The sequence below is a fragment of the Microcebus murinus genome, chromosome 13 (genome assembly GCF_040939455.1).
Source record: "Microcebus murinus isolate Inina chromosome 13, M.murinus_Inina_mat1.0, whole genome shotgun sequence".
Taxonomy (NCBI): domain Eukaryota; kingdom Metazoa; phylum Chordata; class Mammalia; order Primates; family Cheirogaleidae; genus Microcebus; species Microcebus murinus.
The window spans coordinates 35,186,455-35,205,750 of NC_134116.1; the positions used below are offsets into that span (position 1 = coordinate 35,186,455).

The window sequence follows — 19,296 nt, forward strand, 5'->3', positions numbered from 1 at the left end:
GGCCCACTTCCTGGTTCATAGACTCTCATCTTTTTGCTTTCTCCTGCATAGCAGAAAGGGCAAAAGAGCTCTCTGGTACCTCTTTTTTAAAGGTACTAATCTTATTCATGAGGGCTTCAACTTTATTACTTAAAGGTCCCCAAAGGCCTTACCTGTAAATACCATCACTTCCAAAGGCCCTACCTCCTAATACTATATCACGTTGGGGAATGGGTTTCACCATAAGAATTTTGGGGGGACACAAACATTCATGCTATGGTACCATATTTTCTTTTAGAAATGTATACTAAAATATAGACTATAGAATACTTTAGCAAAAGAATAAAAAGAATATACATACAAGGGCAATAAGGCAAAACTCTCAATAATTATTGAATGTAGGTAATGAGTAAATAGGGTTTATTATACTGTTCTCTATACTTCTGTGAATGCTTAACATTTTTTAGAATAAAAAATTAAAAGCAACAAAGCATGGTCCCTGCCTCCAGGAAATTCATATTTAATGAAGGCAAGAGATGAAAATACATGAAATAATTAAATACTAAACAGATACTAAGCCAAATAACAGAGACCGCAGTGTGAGTTCAGAGAATGGCAAGTGGATTGAAGTAATAAGGAAAGTCTTTATCAGAAAGTCAGGACTTGAGTCCAGCTTTGGCAGATGGAGATTTCAGAGAGGAGAAAGGCATCCTGAGTGGGGAGATATGCTTGCACTGTTAGGAGTGGTCCCTTCGAGTCCAGTGTTTTTTCTCCAGTAGTAGCCACACATTATGTTACTCTTCAGTACACAGTGGCTTCCTTCTCAAATTCATCACAGCAAAAGTCCTCTGTGTAATTTTCACATCTCTTTATTGTGGCCATTATCACCCTACTTATATATAAACTGGTTAGCATGACTCCACTACATCTACCACCTTTTGGTCAAAGTAAAAAGGCCTATTTTTAGTCTGAGTACTTAGTGGGGAATGTGAAGTGTGCCATGCCTCCATGTGGTAAGCAACATCAGGAAAGGGAAGAAGCTGAAGGGAACACTTTAGTATTGGATTTCTTGTATTCCTAAATTCCCTTGACTTCAATAACTAATCCCACATTGTACCAGGAAATGTGAATGTATTTGTCCTTAATGGAGTTAGAAGTTCCTTAGTGATTTTTTAACTTGAAGAGGTGCGAAGAGTTGACTGACAAAACATTTGAAAATTCCCTGCCTTCTCTCCCGCATCTCTGTTCAGTTGTGTCTTTTTTTGCTCTACCCACTCTAGGCAGAGATTGTGCCATGTTGCCAGCTATTTTGCATTAGCAGAGCAGTTCTTGCCGTTAGCTACTAATTCACCTTATAGTAGGAATATAAAACTCCATATACAAAACTCATTTTTGTCATACTTGTTTATACTTGGATTATAACTTGGTTATTTTACCAAACTTCATTATAATCGGATTAGTGGCTTTTCTTTCTATAAATAAATATGCAGGATGTTATGTGTTCTGTCATTGTGTATTTAGTGAGATCTATGGATTTGATAATGTCTCTCTGCATGCAGCTCATTTAACTGCACAGCAACCTCAAGGCTTGTCATTATGGACCAATCTTCACCCATGCCTCAGCTCCTTTTGGGGGTAGATAAAGGCTCTAGACACTCTGAGCAGTAAGTAGCATTTCGTGTTACTAGATTATGAAAAGAAGGTCTCTGAAAAGGAAAGAATAGACTTCATAGATTACGTCCTGGGCTTTCTTCCTTTTTTGCTGTATTTGTGTTTTCTTGAGTCATCAGAAATCAAATTAAAAATCAGTTATACCATGGCTTTAATAATTGCTTAGCTATATGTCAGAGATTACAAAATAAAATCTTAATTTTTGGTGTCACCTTCTCTCCTGACCCCTCTCCTTAATCTTTCGTGTTACCTTCTCTCCTCATGTTCCCGTCTATCTATTTTGTACCCTTACCAGAGATTCTTGTACCTTAAATTTACCACAGAGCACAGTGATTAAGAGCTTAGCTCTGGAAACAAACTTCTGGATTCAAATTTCCCTGCTTCTACTCTGTCCATCCTTTTCCTACCCAATTCATTTTCACCATACTCAAAATTGTCTTTTTATAAAATATAAATCAGATTATTTAAATCTCTTACCTAAAACTATCCAGTGTTTTCCTGAAATAAAATCTAGACTCTTCACTGGCTAGTCTACAGCTGCCTCTTCTACTTCATCTCATTCTCACTCCTCCAGTTTATCCTGCTCCAGCTCTACTGGTTGCCTTCTGTTTCTGACACATGCCGGATTTGTTTCCTCCACTTAGAATATTCTGCTTGCAAATCTTTATGTGGCTGGCTGTCTCCTTCAGTTGTTAGGTGCAGAGAGAACTTTCTTGACCAATCATTCTATAGCAGACTTCCCACTCAGCACCTTCTACTTCTTTGCTCTGTCTTATTATAAGTCTATAATAATAAAATCATGGTGTGTTGAAACAGTAGAGCATGTTTAGAGATTATGAGCATAGGCCCTGGAGACAGACTTCCCTAAGATTGAACACTGGCTTTGGCTACATACTAGCTGTGTGATTTAGGCAAAGATATTTAACCTTTCTGTATTTCAGTTTTTGTCTTTTATACAATGAGGCTAATAATACTACCTACCTTATAGGTTGTAGTGAAGTTACTTAAATGAAATAAAAACTTAAAATACTCTTAAAACAGAGTCCATAGTTAACACTCAGCCAATGTTGTAGTATCATTGTCTTCATAGCCCTTATCACTGTCTGAAATCATCTTGTTCCTTTAATTGCTTGACCTGTTTGTTGTCTGTCTCCTCCATTCTAAACTCTTAAGCTTCACAAGAGTAAGGACCTTGCTGCTAGTCCCTTTTACATCCAAAACCCAGTGCCCAGTGCCACCTGATAAATATTTGTTGAATAATTAAATGACTAAATAAATAACATTGTATAAATTACTTAACCTCTTCAAGTCATCATTTTCTTTATGTAAAATATGGATTATGTGTTATTGTAAGGACTAAAGGAAATAATTTATATCCTTGACACAATATGTATCATAAAGAAGGTGTGGAGGTGGGATAGGGCACTGTGTGTGTCTAAATAATTGTATCCATTATCCTTTCCTCTCATCTCACTCAAAAGATAATTTATCCTCTTGTTTTGTTCCTGTCCTTCTGACTGGCTTTACTACTTATCTAATTTTGTAAGATAAAAACCCCAATCTTCCTATGTTTCTCTACCCGTTCCTCTCACGACTTGGTTGTGCAGTATGTTCCCTCTAACCTACTTTTTTAAAATGCCACTGTAACCCATCTTCTCATTCCCAGTAGTTTAGATCCACTTTATTTCTTGCTTAGCCTATTATAACAACCTTCCTAGTGCTTACCCTTCTTTTCTATGCGGAACTCTCAAGCATCTGCTGTATTGCTGCCTGAATTCTAGAATATAAATTGATCATCTCACTTCCCTGCTTAGTAATCTTTGGTGATCAATTCTTCACTGTCTGCATATTAAAGCCCAAATACTTAGTATAACATTTAGAATAGTATAAAAAGGTCTTTGTGACTTCAGATTAATCTTCTTGCCTCTTCTCTAGGCTCCCCCTTTGTGTACTCTGCACCAACTATGCTGGATTTCTCACTGGGCCCACATTCACCATATTGTGTCTTCCCTGGTCCTCCCCATTAGCTGCTATGTTTTTTGTTCTTCCTGGTTAATCTGTACATATCCTTTGAGATCTATCCTAATTGTTGCTTTATCTGTGAGGCCTTCCATAATTTCTCTAGACAGAAGGAACATTTTCCTCTTGTTTCTTTGATTGTTCTTATACCATATTGTTTTAATGATTACTTTGTCTATTGACTAGTTCCATGATTGTTGTGCCCGGTTAATTGGACAACTTCTTGGCACTAAGACTTATTTTCTAAAATGCACATGTGTGTATATTTAAACAAAGTCATATAGATGTTGTGTGTTTATCTTCCTTCTCTGAGATCTGATAGAAAGAAAGAGTCCTTATATTCTAATGCTCTATACTACCACTTGTAGGTTACTGACCAGGGCAATAAGATTTTGAGTCTGCTTTAAGTTTAAAGTACAAAGGTTGTAAGAGGGCAGGAAATCAGAAATCCCTGGAAATTTCTCCAAATGAGAAGAGCAAAGGATTTCCTGATTATTTCCTTTTTAAATTATGCCAGAGGTTAAGAGTTAAAATGAGGAGGCCGGGCGCAGTGGCTCAACGCCTGTAATCCTAGTGCTCTGGGAGGCCAACATGGGTGGATCGCTCAAGGTCAGGAGTTTGAAACCAGCCTGAGCAAGAGCGAGACCCTGTCTCTACTAAAAATAGAAAGAAATGAATTGATCAACTAAAAATATATAGAAAAAATAAAATTAGCCCGGCATGGTGGTGCATGCCTGTAGTCCCAGCTACTCAGGAGGCTGAAGCAGGAGGATTGCTTGAGTCCAGAAGTTTGAGGTTGCTGTGAGCTAGGCTGACACCACAGCACTCTAGCCCTGGCAACAGAGTGAGACTCTGTCTCAAAAAAAAAAAAAAAAAAAAAAAAAAAAAAAAGAGTTAAAATGAGGAAAGGGGGAGGTGATATTAAGGCTTGGCAGGCTGGAGTACTACGGTTCTTGTCTGAGTCTCTTCACTTTAACCAGATTTTCCTGTCCTTAACCTGTCTCCATGCTGACCTTAAGCTGTGGCTCAGTTCTAGTTCATAGGTCTGCTCTTCCCAAACTGTGTCTGATGATATGCCAGTATTGCCCTGACACTGTGCTTCCTTATCAGCACCACTGGTCTGGCTGGCTCTGGCTGTTGTCCCTTCTTGACCTATTCCAGCCTTTTTTGTTTCTCATGATTCTGCTGTGACAAATGCTGTGATTCCTGGTACTTGACCCTAGCGTGATCTGATGACTGATTCTGCTATGCCCTTTGGTTTCCCCGGAAGGGGAACTTGTAGACTGTCAGGGGAGCCTGATGATACCCTGGGGCCAGACTGTGACAGCCAGTTGTGCTCAGGCCCCTCAGCTGCCTGAGGGGCCCTTCTCTGGATATTCAGCTAATTGGGGATAGACAGTTACTACAGTTTTCTGTCAAGTTGTCTTTATTGTACTGATAAGATATTTTGGGAGCAGGCAATGCATGCTAATGACTAAGCAATAAGATAGTCAGAGAGATTATGAACTGCTTGAGAAGAAGGATGACGACTTCTCCTTCCTTTGTTTTCCTTCTTCATAGCCCCTGAGCACACATTAGTCCTTAATAACTGTCATCTGAATAATAATTACAGGGTATCTGTATCACAGTTTTTTTGTTTTGCTTTATTTTGCTTCAAATTATTTCTCATGCTGGGAGAGAAAAAGGGAGAGAATTTAGCTAATGTGAAAAATGTATAGACAGACACTAGTACAGAGATTTTTAAGTATGCTTTTATCACTCAACAATTATTGCACTCTTTTACACTATTGAGATTTTGTTGTTAAGATTGTTATATTTTGGGAACAGATGTAAGTCCTTTCTTTTTTCCTCTTAGACATGTAAAAAGATATGAAATAGCATGCTTTAATTTACTCTCCTTCCCATGAAAGATTAGGATTCCTATTGATATCATGCAAATTTCAAGACTGGTCTTTTTGGGGATGGCAGAAATTAGGGCATTTCTGCAGAGAATCAAAATGAAATATATTTATCAAATAGAATGAAATTTATCCCCCATTTAAAAGAACTGTCTATCTTCACAGGCAGTGCAGAGAAAGTAGTACTTAGGGTTAGTCATCCTGTTTTGAGCAACGTTGCCCAATGTGCTGCCCAGAGAGAAGGAAAGAAGCCTTGGAAATGGCCACTCACTATTTGTAATTTTCAAACAAAGGGTTAGAGACCAAGTCACAGCCACCACAGAAACACAGAGGTAAAGTGATCAGCGTGGAACAGAATTTTGTTCTGTATTTCTCCATATGAACCCTGCTAACCCTATACTATATGGGTCAGCCCTTATTACAGAGAAACTCACTACAAAGGGGACTATCCATTCCTCTTCAATACACAAATGCTGCCCAACAGTCGGGTTATTTTGGCTAGAATTTTCAACACCACAATTTTTTTTTTTTTTTTTTTTGAGACAGAGTCTCACTTTGTTGTCCAGGCTAGAGTGAGTGCCGTGGCATCAGCCTAGCTCACAGCAACCTCAAACTCCTGGGCTTGAGTGATCCTTCTGCCTCAGCCTCCCGAGTAGCTGGGACTACAGGCATGGGCCACCATGCCCGGCTAATTTTTTATATATATATATCAGTTGGCCAATTAATTTCTTTCTGTTTATAGTAGAGATGGGGTCTCGCTCTTGCTCAGGCTGGTTTTGAACTCCTGACCTTGAGCAATCCGCCCGCCTCGGCCTCCCAAGAGCTAGGATTACAGGCGTGAGCCACAGCGCCCGGCCTAACACCACAATTTTTAACTACAAATGCATGGTTGTTTAATAAAATAAAGACACAAAAATTTTTCTTAAAATTGTGTTAATAATATGAGCTATTAATTATAAATCCTGCTTTCCATTTGAAAGCTTGCAAAACAAACTCTACCTTGATTTTTATATAGTACTTTTAGAAGATGAAAGGAGGAGAAATTACTACAAGGGCCTAATTCTGTGTCTAGCTCCCCTGTTCATGTCAGCTTTGTCTGTAAAGGGAAGATTGTGGCAGTTTTTATTGTTAAAAATATTGAAGCACTTTCTGTTCTGTGATAAAACTTGGATGTAACATAACATAGCTTGTATGTTTTTTATTCCTCAAAATTAGACCCTGAGACAAGGAACCTGTGTGATGCTTAAGCCCTAAAATTTTATATTTGTAATTTTTCTCATTTCACATAAGCAATATCTTTTCCTTATAGTTGAGGATGCCTGCTGATTATGCATGAGGTAAATAAGTTGATCATGTATACTTTCCACATTCACACATTTAAATATGGTATTTTAAGTTTGTGGTTCTGGTTCATACTTAGTCTTCATATGTCTGGTTAAAATATTTGGATGATTTCCACCAGGGTAGTCTGTCTGTGCTATACTTTCCTGCAAGGCCATTTTAATACATGATCTTTGAAAGTTTCAAAGTATTCTTGAACTTGTGCCTAGGACATAGTAGTTGTTTAATAAATATTTATTGACTTTGTGTATACATATCTGTATGTCTTACAATTTTCTTTTTTCTTCTCTATTTTTATTAGCAAATGTGCATATTAATAAGTAGTACAACAATGCTAGCCAACTAACTAGTGTCCACAGACTTTGTGCTCAGTAAACCTAGCTTGCATTTTGATAATGAAGTGCAAGAAGAGAGCTCATGTTCAGGTACTTGATATGGTTTCAAACATGGCATTTGGAGTCAGAAAGACGTGGATTCAAATCCCATTCTTGCTGCTTAATTCTTTTTAAGCTTCTCATTTCTCATCTTTAAATAAGAATAATGGGTCTTGCTTCATAAAGTTGATATGATTAAATGGGATGATGTGTCTCAAGCATATAACAATGTACTTAATAACCAGGTAAACACTCAGTAAATTATGGCTGCTGCTATTCATATTGTCATCATCAGTCAATAGTAGTCACTTAGACTACTGTTAAAATTTCCATGTTATAGCTGGGCGTAGTGGCTCATGCCTGTAATCCTAGCACTCTGGGATGCCGAGTTGGGAGGATCACTTGAGGTTAGGCGTTCAGGACCAGCCTGAGCAAGAGCAAGACTCCGTCTCTAAAAAGAAAAACTAAAAAAAATGAAAAAAAATAATAATTTACATATTATATATTATGCTTGGTAAGTTTTATCCACAGTTTACTGTCCTTTTTATTTATTTATTTTTATTTATTTATTTCATCATATTATGGAGGTACAAATATTGTTAGGGTTACAAATATTGCCCCTGCCCCCCCTCCCGTGTCCTTCTTTTTTAAATGACAAATCAGGGATCAGATCCAGATCAACACTGAAAACCTATCAGCTAGACCACAAAAGCTGGTCCAGGTCCTAAAGATTGTTTTCAGTTTGTCTCATTACTTGACCTAGCAAGTAAGGAAAAGATATCAAATCAAAGATTCATGAGGAATCACTCAATCCCCAGTGTCTTTCTTGTTCTTCAAGGAGGTATTTCTGAAGTTTGGTCGTCTTGGCCACCTAATGGGCTTGCTGCCTTTATCCCTTTTATCGGAGTTATCATTGAGTACCAGAGAAGCAAAGTGAATTGCTCATGATTTCACAACTAGTTAACAGCAAGTAGCATAGCACTAAAGCTTAGTTTTTTTGATACTCAGTTCTGGCATTTATTTTTACCACATTTGCTTTCTTCTGACCCCTTTCACATACATCCTGTTCCTCCTTTGTGATGGGCCGTGAGAAAATATTGTCTTAGGTTTTTGTTGTTAAAGGTGTTCTTACTTATAGTACCCCAAAGGTCAAACCAATAGCACTTTTATTTCTTTCTTCAAGAAGGGACAGGAACAATTTTATATCTCTTTAGCTGTTTAGACAACAAGAACCCTCACCCTTTTCTCTCATCTCGAATGTATACCTCAGTTAACACTGCAAGCTAAAAAAGCCTTTAAGCTTCTGATAGATTTTAGCAGACTACGCTTCCAATATCAGCTGCAGCTCCCAAACTGCTCTATAATGTTTTCTCTGGCATAATGAAGCCTTTGGCCATCACTCCTACTTTGAAAATCAAAGCCTTTTGGTCTCTAATGGAATGTTTATAAAAATACTCCATTTTGAAATTTGCTCAGGAAAAGGAAGTATGGTAAATGATATTAGAAATCCCTCCGGCTTGCCTTGGCATTGCTTCATCTAACGTTTTGTGGAAATATCTGGAATTAGTGTGAATACAAGAGTATTAAAACCCAAAGATAGATAAGCTCTTATCTTCATTGGCTTCTATGGAAGTACAGCATCAGATGTGTGTCCCTAAGTGTTATTTCTATATGATAAAGTAAATTGCCTTGTGCCAAATTTAATATAGGTATATTTGATAAGCTAAAAATCTCTTAACACCTATGTCAAAAGTTTCATCTATTTGTGGTCTTTTACTAAAGTGAAAATTGAAGTTTTTGGATGGAGCAGTATAGAATGTCAAGCCTATAATTAAAAAGCTATATATATGTCGGTATCTGTTGCCTTCCTTGGTGTCAGTGAAAAAGGAGACAGTCAAATGTGTGAAACATATTTAAATGTTTAATAATATAGTGAATGTCATAGTATTTTACATGTAAAAGAGGACTGATATGACTCTCTTAATGTAAGGCAGTGACGTATCTTAAAGTAAGAGGACATTTATTCAAGAAGTATTTAACAAGGAACTGTTATATACCAGGAATTGTTCTGGGGACCTAGCATTGAATATAAGACAGTTAGACTCCCTGGTCTCCATGAGCTTCTATTCTGATGGGGAAGAAAGACAGAAAACAAATAAATTATATGGATTGATTAATTAATTGATCAATTCCATGGCGTTTGGTGTACATTTCTGTCAGTTTGCCCACCAGGACAGGTCCTTTATTAGAATGGTAAAAAAGTCTGATCATTCAAAGTATTATAGATTTGTAAAGTATTGAAATAGAACTTTGGGGAATTGGGAGCAGTGACCTTTTACAAAACAGCCTAACTCTATCAATGACTTCTACTTACTTGTCCCCCTCATGTGTGCTCTGTTACTAGCCTTTGTTCTTAGTTCTCATGCAACTTTCTTTCTGAATTAACATAAAAAATATGGTTAGAGCTATCACTGACTACAACTCGGAACTGTTTGTTACTTCTTTTAAAAATAATTAATTGCTTCTCAGCCTTTTGGCTAAGATCAAATGTAGTATCTGTTCTTATCAGTTTAATATCTGATACATCCTCTATCCAAGGACAATATATTAAATGGATTTCTGGAGCAGGAAGATAGAGTAGGAGCTTGTTCTGTCCATTTCATGTGTCGACTTGGTATTGAGGTATCTCCAGGAATGGTGTACTCTGTAAAAAAAATTAAAAATACGGGCAAATACAGTGTCTTCAAATATCATATTTGAAATTCCAAGCTAAAATCTAGAACAAGAAGCTGCTAATGTTTTAGCAAACATTCCTTATTTGTCACTAATTTTTTCTTATGTAGGCCTCTGAGTTCCCAAGGGCGTCCTCTGACGTACTATCTAGTGGCATTGTTTGATTTTAAGTCATTTGATTTTTCATCTGTGAGGATATCTTTATTATAAAAATTGTGCTGTAGAAAAAGAAAAATTTGATCTTGGTAAGCAAATGTAAGGCTGTCACTTTTGCTATTTGCATTAAATAAACATGCTACATAGTTTTTCCATTTAAAACCGTGGGGGTTATTTGATTATGCCAGAATAGTTACAATCAAGAATTCACAAACATTTTTTGCTTAATGTACTTTAAAAAGTCTTTGTCCACTGTTTTCAAAAGTTCTCTTGTAGAACTATATAGCTCTGTCAAGTACTATATTATAAACCAAAACATTTTTAACAAAGAAGAAAAATTTCTATCATTCATTTAAACAAATGTAATAGTAAACTTCATCTTTAAACTGGAGAGGCTTTTTATTGTAGTTGCTTTTGTTTTTTATAATACCTATGGTTTTTGCTTTGTTTTTTATATGTCAAGGGGAGTGTACTCTCTCAGGGGGTTTAGTTAATTGAAGTGAGTAAATCAATATTCAGCAATCATGTCTTCTAAAGCCCTTCCTAATCTTGAGATTTTTATGATTCTGTATTTACCTTTGCCTCTGCTTTTTTCCTTCAGTGAGAATAGAGCAGGGATCATGTCGAGGCTGAACTGGAAAGTGAATTGGGCTAGAGGTTTAGGAGGTGATGGGCATTAAGTGGGAGTCTAAAACATATTTTGGTTAATTCTAAAAGGTGCAATTACTGTTGACACCTGCTGCTCCCTCATAATTTTGTAAAAATATTTAATAAATGTTATTAATTGTAATTCTTTTTATAATGGACGGGGAAAAGGAATAAAAAGACAAGCCCAAAGATAAAAATAGTTTTTAGAAGTAACCTTCTCAAGTATCTTTCTACAAACAGTCCGTGAATTCTTTGAGATAGGTCAATATGTAAGTCATCAAAGAGATGATTAAGAAAAGGCTTTTGAAAAGAACTTTGGGGGAGAAAAGATATTTTTCACAGGGTTAGAATGTAAGGCTTATGTTTATTGGCTCATAAGAAGATGTTTCCTGAAAGATAGAATTTTCCTTAGTGATAAGATAGAATTTAAGTTAGGTATTTTATGTCTCTTGGAGCTGGGACAGTGTTTTTTATCTTTGTGTTTCCAGTCCCAAATATACCACCTAACCTATATTAGGTAACTCAAAAATTTTCTCAGCTGAACCCAGTACCCATTCTTGACAGGATAATGAAAACAAGATAATCCCAGATAAAAGGAGTGAATTTTTGATGTGTTCTTTCTAAGTCATTCTCTAAAATGTTCCCTTTCAGAAAATATAAAAATGTTTTTATGTGTAGTATATTGGAACCACAAGCACTGACTTTGTATTTCAAAGTTGGAAGAAATGAGATTGATGTCCCATACAACTGTAAAATGCCAAAAATAAGTAGAGCTGAAATGAATTAAAGCCCAGTGCTCAGAAAGGCCAGCGAAAAGCTTCAGATCTAGGGTGGCTGTAATCGAAAGGGTCCAAATAAGTATTTAAAACCACCCTTCCTGGGACTGCTAAGATTTCTGAATTTCAAATTGGCATTTTATGTTTGACAAGGTGACATTGTATAAGAAATGTATTGTAAAACACTGCTGTACGATAGGAAAATGATTGAATGTAAATATTTCAAGATGTAGACCACTGTTCAAATGTTATCATAAATCTTTGCCATTGTTTTAGGGGATAACTCTCATGCATATATGAGCTGAATTGTAGAGCTAGCTCTTGGAAGAAAAATCAACTACGTGTTTCTGCCTCCCCACTACCACTGTTCTGATTCTACCACAAAAAAACCCTATTAGATTTTGGCTATTATTATATGCTTATTATTACATAAGGGAGGAAACCCTTTTTTAAAGATACACATCTGACATTTGCCCTATTCACTGAGTGGTCTGAAATGTCATTGTTATGTGGCATAAGAATGGGCTGGGATAATTTGTACTCTTTATCTTCGAAAAGAAAAAAATTTGAACTGCAAGATTATCCTTTCATTCTTTGTAGGTTTGGAAGGTTTACAGTTGCAGCTCTTCAGTCCAAAGTAGAACAGTATGAACGTGAAACCAATCGCCTCAAGAAAGCCCTGGAACGAAGTGATAAGTATATAGAGGAACTAGAATCTCAAGTTGCACAGCTGAAAAATTCAAGTGAAGAGAAGAAAGCTATGAATTCCATTTGCCAGAGATCACTTTCTGCAGATGGCAAGGGGAGCAAAGGCAGCGAGGAGGATGTGGCATCAAAGAATCAAGGTGATAGTGCCAGTAAGCAGCCTTGCTCATCCACCTCGAGTTCTTCTCACCTGGCAAAGCCCTCCAGCAGCAGACTCTCTGACACGGGTTCTGCCAGGCAGGAAAGCACCAGCAGTACAGAGCTAAATTGTTCTAAGAACAAAGACCTATATCAGAAACGGGTAGAAATCATGTTAGATGTGACAGATACAAGTATGGATACTTATCTGGAAAGAGAGTGGGGTAATAAACCAAGTGATTGTGTACCCTACAAAGATGAAGAACTTTATGATCTTCCAGCTCCTTGTACTCCTTTGTCCCTTAGTTGCCTTCAGCTCAATACTCCAGAAAATAGAGAAAGCTCTATGGTCAAAGCTGGAGGTTCCAAAAAGCACTCAAACCATCTCAGAAAATTGGTGTTTGATGATTTTTGTGATTCTTCAAATGTTTCTAATAAAGATTCTTCAGAAGATGATATAAGTAGAAATGAAAATGAAAAGAAATCAGAATGTTTTACTTCCCCAAAGACAGGATTTTGGGACTGTTGTTCTACAAGCTATGCCCAAAGCTTGGATTTTGAAAGTTCAGAGGGGAATACGATAGCAAATTCTGTTGGAGAAATATCTTCAAAATTGGGTGAGAAACCGGGCTCATGTTTATCCAAGAGGTTGAATTCTATTCGCTCTTTTGAAATGAATCGGACAAGAACATCTAGCGAAGCATCAATGGATGCTGCTTACCTTGACAAAATCTCTGAGTTGGATTCAATGATGTCAGAGTCAGACAACAGCAAAAGCCCTTGCAATAACGGTTTTAAGTCAGTGGATTTGGATGGGTTGTCAAAGTCATCTCAAGGCAGTGAATTTCTTGAGGAATCTGATAAGTTGGAAGAAAGAACTAAGCTAAACCTTTCCAAAGGTTCTCTAACTAGTACTGATCAGTTAGAAAATGGAAATGAATGGAAACCCACTTCTTTTTTTCTCCTGTCTCCATCTGACCAAGAAATGAATGAGGATTTTTCACTCCATCCCAGTTCTAATCCAGGAACTAATGAAACCAAACCCCCAAGCTGTTTGTTTCAAACAGAGTTTTCCCAGGGTGTTTTGCTAAGCAGTTCACATGGACTATTTGAAGATCAAAGGTTTGGGTCATCTTTGTTTAAGATGTCCTCAGAGATGCACAGTCTTCAGAACCACCTTCAGTCTCCTTGGTCTACTTCCTTTGTGCCTGAAAAGAGAAATAAAAATGTGAATCAGTCAACGAAAAGAAAAATCCAGAGCAGCCTTTCCAATGCCAGCCCATCAAAAGCAACTAAAAGTTAACTCATTAGAAAGGTGTCATTTGTGTTTTTGTCCTGAGAGAAGTATACAAGTTTTTCTCTTAAAAATTCTATACAATTTTGAATTGATAATCTTTAGTCAAGGGTCAAGTCAGAATGGTAGATTAACCTGTACCTAGAATACTTTGGTTCATTTTGAAAAGACTTTAAGAGAAAAAATAGAAGACTTTCTTTCTGGGGGGAGGGGCTGTTGAGGGAGGGATCTTTTAAACCAGAGAAGTTAGGGAGAGGGGTGTTTTGTTGTTGTTGTTGCTGCTGTTAGTTTGTTTTTTGTTTCTTTCTTTGTTTTTTGTAATGAGTTTTATATGTATCTGGGTTGGGTGTATTTTGTTTTTTTGGAATCTTATTTAACTGTTAAATACAGTAACCTGTTACTAAGCCTCACTTGTCTTCAGAATTTGGATTTCTTAAATAAAACTTTTAGTGTTGTTTACATACTGCTCACAAAACACTTGAGTTTCTTTAAAGCTTTTTCTAAGGTGGAAATTATTTTGCCTGCCTTTTTAAATTTATGTTTAGTGACGGCTTAACTTTTGTTTAAGGCCATGATAGAGAAAAAGGACTCTAACTTTAGTCAAATATTGATTTACCTTTGTTTTTTAGGTTTTATGTATATGTTTGCATTTTTTCTAACATTATGCTTTGTACAGGTTTATGAAAACATTCTGCTAGTGTGAAAAGATACATTTACTATATGAAAATATTCATTTTATGTCAGGTAACATATTTGCTCATCTTTGTGTTTAAAATCAAAAATTGAGCATACTTTAGAAAGAAGGCATGGAACAGTTGTGTTTAATGGAGCCTAAACATCCTAGCTTCATTTTTCTAGATGTAAAGGTGCAGAAGTACTCATTGCCAAGTTCTTGATCCACTTATATCCCAGGGGAGGTGTTTTTTTTTTTAGAGTGATAAAATGCTGGATTGCATGTTACTGTTCTTTGTGGAAACTGTATGCATGGTAGCATTTTTGCTTGCTGTGTTTTCCATACTTAAGTTTCAGTTGACTAATAGCATATCTTTTATGTAGAACAAAAAATTGTTTTTTTCATGAAAAATATTCAGGGGGTGATGGTAGGTAAGAGGTAAGCACAATTTTTAATTTAGGTTCTGGAAAAGTATATTATTCTAAACATGTTTGTTATGCCTATATAAACCTTTAAGAATGGGTCTGTATGCTAATGATTTGTTTATCTAATGTGTAGTGAACATTTTACATTAATACCATACTGTTTTACATTAATACTGCATGCTTTTCTATGTGAATTGAATAAAAGATGTCATAAACACTGTATTCCTTGGTATTGATGATGATTCCTTGTCTCAGATAAAGACCAGAAAAACTTACCATTTTTAAATTGATTTTATAATACAGAAGTTAGCAAACTGTGGCCCATGGACCAAATCTGGTCTGCACTTGCTTTTGAAAGGCCTGTGAACAAAAAATAGTTTTTACATTTTAAATAGTTTTTTAAAATACAAAGAAAAATATTTCATGACACAGGGAAATGATATGAAATTCAGATTTTAGTGTTTCTAAATAAAGTCTTGTTGGAACACAACTACACTCATTTGTTTATGTATTATCTACAAAACCTAAAATATTTACTATCTGGCCTTTTACAGAAAAACTTGCTGACCCTTGTTATAACAGATTCTGGAGGATTCAATGAAGCCATAAAAGTATAATGAATATTTGGGGAACCATGCCCTTCACTTTCAGAAGTAATAACTAGAAAAGGCTAATTTAAATCATAACTTTTATTTTGTCATATACGTTTTCTAGTAATTGTTCATTTTATCTTTCTGCTATGTTAAAACTAATGGATACTTTCAGAGCTATTAGCAGTGTAAATATTTTTGATAATCTGGTTATACATTAGAAAATCAACAGAATGCAGAAAATGAAAATTTTTTTGTCACAAGGTAAATTTAGGGGTGCTATGGTCAAAATGTATGTGTCCCCCAAATTCATATGTTGAAACCTAACCCCCAAGGTAATGGTATTAAGAGGTGGGGTCTTTGGGAGATGATTAGGTCATGAGGGCTCTTCACCCTTACTGCGATTAGTGTCCTTATAAAAGTCCTGAGAGAGCTCCCCTGCCCCTTCTGCTATATGAAGACACAGGCTAGAGGTCACCATCTTTGAAGCAGAGAGCAAGCTGTCACTGAATCTGCTGGCACCTTGATATTGGACTTCCCAGCCTCTGGAACTGTGAGAAATAAATTTCTGTTGTTTAAAAATTACCCAGTCTAAGGTATTTTATTATAACAGCCCAAACAGACTAAGACAAAGGGTAAGCCTAATTCTAGTTTTGTTTGTAACCAAGGATGTGTCTTTTAAATCCAAATGTATCCTGACATTGTGACATGCATCTCTGGAGTGTGTAATCTCATTTACTAATGACAAACATGGGTGAGAGCATCAATATTGGACCAAAGTATTTCCCAGCTGCTTATTTTCAGAAATGTCTCTCTATCCTCCCTAGAACAGTATTTCATGCATTCTTTGAACCTGTGCCATTCCTCAGTCAAAGGTAATAATCTGTGCAGGATTTAATTTTATTCACACATTCTCATTTGTGCCACATTACCATAATCTAATGTCAAGACAAATATCATGGTCTCATAGATTTAAAATTACACCTGTTACATACACATACTCCAAACAAAAAACAACAAACTGTCTCTTATTGAGAGCAGCTATTTTACTAAACTAATTTCTGTCTCATCTAATCCCCTTTTAAAACTCTGTGAACCAAATACAATTATCCTCAATTTACAAAAAAGCAAATTGAGGATTAGTGATTACACAGCTGGAATTGGATAGAACCATATCTTGGAGGTGGGTCTGTGACTCCAGAGCGTGTGCTCTTCGTCTCCCAAGTGTGAGAATTCACATTCATAGGCCTAAGGATGAATGGATTTGAACTATTCCTAGGATTCTTTTTAAAGTAGTATTGGGGAAGTATTAGCATGTTACTTTTCATGTAGCATTTAATTCCTGCCTATGTTCCTGTGTCTGAATTTACTAAACAGAAGCTCAATGATGGGAGTTGTGTGTGTTCCACTTAAAGATTCACATTAACAGTAACATTTAGATTAACCTCCTATTGGTTAATTTCACTAAGGCTATGTTAGAAAGAGATGCACTCATGATAAGGAAGCAGACACTTAATATTTTTAGAAAATTCTGATCACTCATCTTTCTAAAATGCTACAGAAATGTGACAGGATGCTACATTTTTAAAAAAATCATGACTTTTAGTACTTTTAAAAATCTTCATCCAAAATGACGTCTTTTTCCTATTTCATTGAGTCAGCTGACATAAAAACTGAAGACAGTAGAATGAGATAGTCCCTTGATTTCAAATCTGCTTTGTTTTCCTATCGTTTTGTTGCCTATGTTGGTTTGAAACTAGTTCAGTAGTTCAGAAGAGAAGAACTTGGTCTTGAACCATGATGTTTCAGGAACTTCTTGTTTCTATATACTCAAATGGGTTTCAATTATTCAAAGTGTAATACATATACTAGATTTCCCCTCTTTTTTACCTGTGGATATTTGTAGAGCACATCAAACTGAGATTAACTGTTTGTTATGTGCTTTTTATTAGATTAGAAGGGTTTTCCAAAGCTTCATAAGGTCTTTCATCTCTATTTGTGGGAGTCCTACAACACAGTCTTTGCCTATCACAATGTAACCTGATTCCTTTTGTAATAGTTGGCAGAGAGAAAACCTTTTAAGCAATGATCTCAGAGTGCATAGTGAACATTTATTGCCTAATTCTCGGAACCCCACTCTGAGTGAGGAAGCATCTATTAAGACGCAGATTTCTTTTAAGAACCCATCTGGAGCCCAAGTTAGGGCGATCTGCAGTTTTATATGACTGAGACCATCTAGACTGCCTCCAGTTACAGCTCCACTTCTTGAAACGAGGTAGATGCCTAGGTCTGCTGGGTCTGAAAGGCAGCAGACCCTCTCTAATAATAAATGTTAATTGCGGCAAACAAGTGTGTAGAAGTGTGGGTCTTGTCTGACGTTTGTAATTTGGGGATATAAAGATCCCTTTGCCAGGGGCAGGTATCATTACTGACTCTTACTGGGAGGTGGGAGGAGGTAGTTCTGATCCATTTTGATTCTTAACATTTGTAAGTAGAAAAGTGTCGTGTTGGGTATAGCGTGGAGCAGTGAGGACTTCTGGCGGCTTCACCGAGGTGTTATTTGTACCGGGTCTTGAAGGATGAATAAGAGTTCTGCGCGGAAGAGGACCTCTTTTCTGTGAGCCGAGAGTATGCCAGTGGGCACGCCTATTTAGCTGCTGTCTCAGAAGAGGTGCTGAAGAAACCATTCCCTAACATCAGGGCTCCTGATTGAAAAAAAGGTTTCCCGGATTGCTTCATCCTGAGTTTGGCTTTGCTCCGCCTCCTCTCAAAATCCCCCGAGGCTCCCAGGCTTGCCCTAGCCGCCTGGGCCGGCGGCCTGATGGCTAGACAGCGGCTCCCCGGGCGCAAGAAGGCTTAGGAGGTGGCGGGGGCTGGCCCATCATCTGTCCATTAAGCTGAAGCTTGGCCCTCTGAGGACCTGCAGGGGCGACCTCACCTCACCCACGGGGTCATTCATATTTGTGTTCGGGGCGGGGAGGTGGGCTCTGGCCCGCCAGCCTTGGCTCTGAGTCCCCTTCCCTTCCTCGGATTCCAGCCAACTCGGCTTGGCATTCCGGGATTCCCGCCTCCAGTGCCCGCTCTCCCCAGCCCCTTCTACCCGCACCATCCATACCCGGACTCCCCAACGTCTTGGGAACACAGACCCGCCCTTGCCCTTCCAGCCGGAGTTTCCCGCGTACTTCTGGGCGCTCTCAGCGGGTCCCGCCCAGGCCCCACCCGAACAGCCGGCTCTGCGGTTTCCTTTCATTTTATTACCACTCGTGAAACCTGGCGATTAAGACGCGAAACCAACAAAGAGTTTTCTTTCCACCTTAACCTTGCACACAATCCTTTAACAAATTAATTAATCCTAATGAATTAACACTTCATTTATTTAAACGCGCTACAGTCCATGAATTAAATTTTCATGCAGTGATTAAAGGCTGTTAAAATATGCATGATTTCGTTAAAATTTTATAATAAATCAGGGCAATGTGTTACATGACAAGGCAACTATTTCCCAGTCCCTCGCAAGGGGCTTTGATTTGTGCGGGCGGCGGGGAGGAGGGGCGGCTGGCGGCGGCGCGGGCCAGCGTTGGAGCCGGGCGACGGGACCCAGCTCCGCACTCTCGGCGTTGGACTCGCGGCCTTGCGGTTTCCTCCACGGCCGCCAGACCCTTTGGGGGACCCTGCTCCTGGAGGCAGAGCGGAGCCTTCGGAGGACGACGGGCGCCCGCCTCTCGGCCTCGGAACCGCACGCGTGGGGGTCTGGGGTCCTCTGCTGCCCGTTTAGGCCAGTAGCGCTCGCTCCAACCAGGGCGTGCGGGTGACCTGGTCGGAGCGGCGGGCAGGCGGCTGTCACCAGAGGGAGAAGGCGACCAACTTCCCATCTCG

At 37.9% G+C, this 19,296-nt stretch overlaps 1 protein-coding gene and 1 non-coding gene across 5 annotated transcripts in view; both read left to right on the plus strand.

Moving 5' to 3' along the window:
• The window catches only part of OBI1 (ORC ubiquitin ligase 1), a 42,003-nt gene extending 23,974 nt beyond the window's left edge, over positions 1 to 18,029 (plus strand). For 2 of the 4 annotated variants that reach the window (XM_076009349.1, XM_012785748.3), the window contains one exon: positions 12,196 to 18,029. In XM_076009349.1, the coding sequence (XP_075865464.1) occupies positions 12,196 to 13,741 (1,546 nt within the window). In that variant the 3' untranslated portion in view covers positions 13,742 to 18,029. The remainder of the gene's footprint in view (positions 1 to 12,195) is intronic. The other 2 variants (XM_012785744.3, XM_012785743.3) reach the window with 2 other exon arrangements.
• On the plus strand, positions 9,800 to 9,990 carry LOC142875247 (U2 spliceosomal RNA). The gene has a single exon (XR_012922651.1). It is a non-coding gene; the product is annotated as a U2 spliceosomal RNA (small nuclear RNA).
• Positions 18,030 to 19,296: the final 1,267 nt, after the last annotated feature.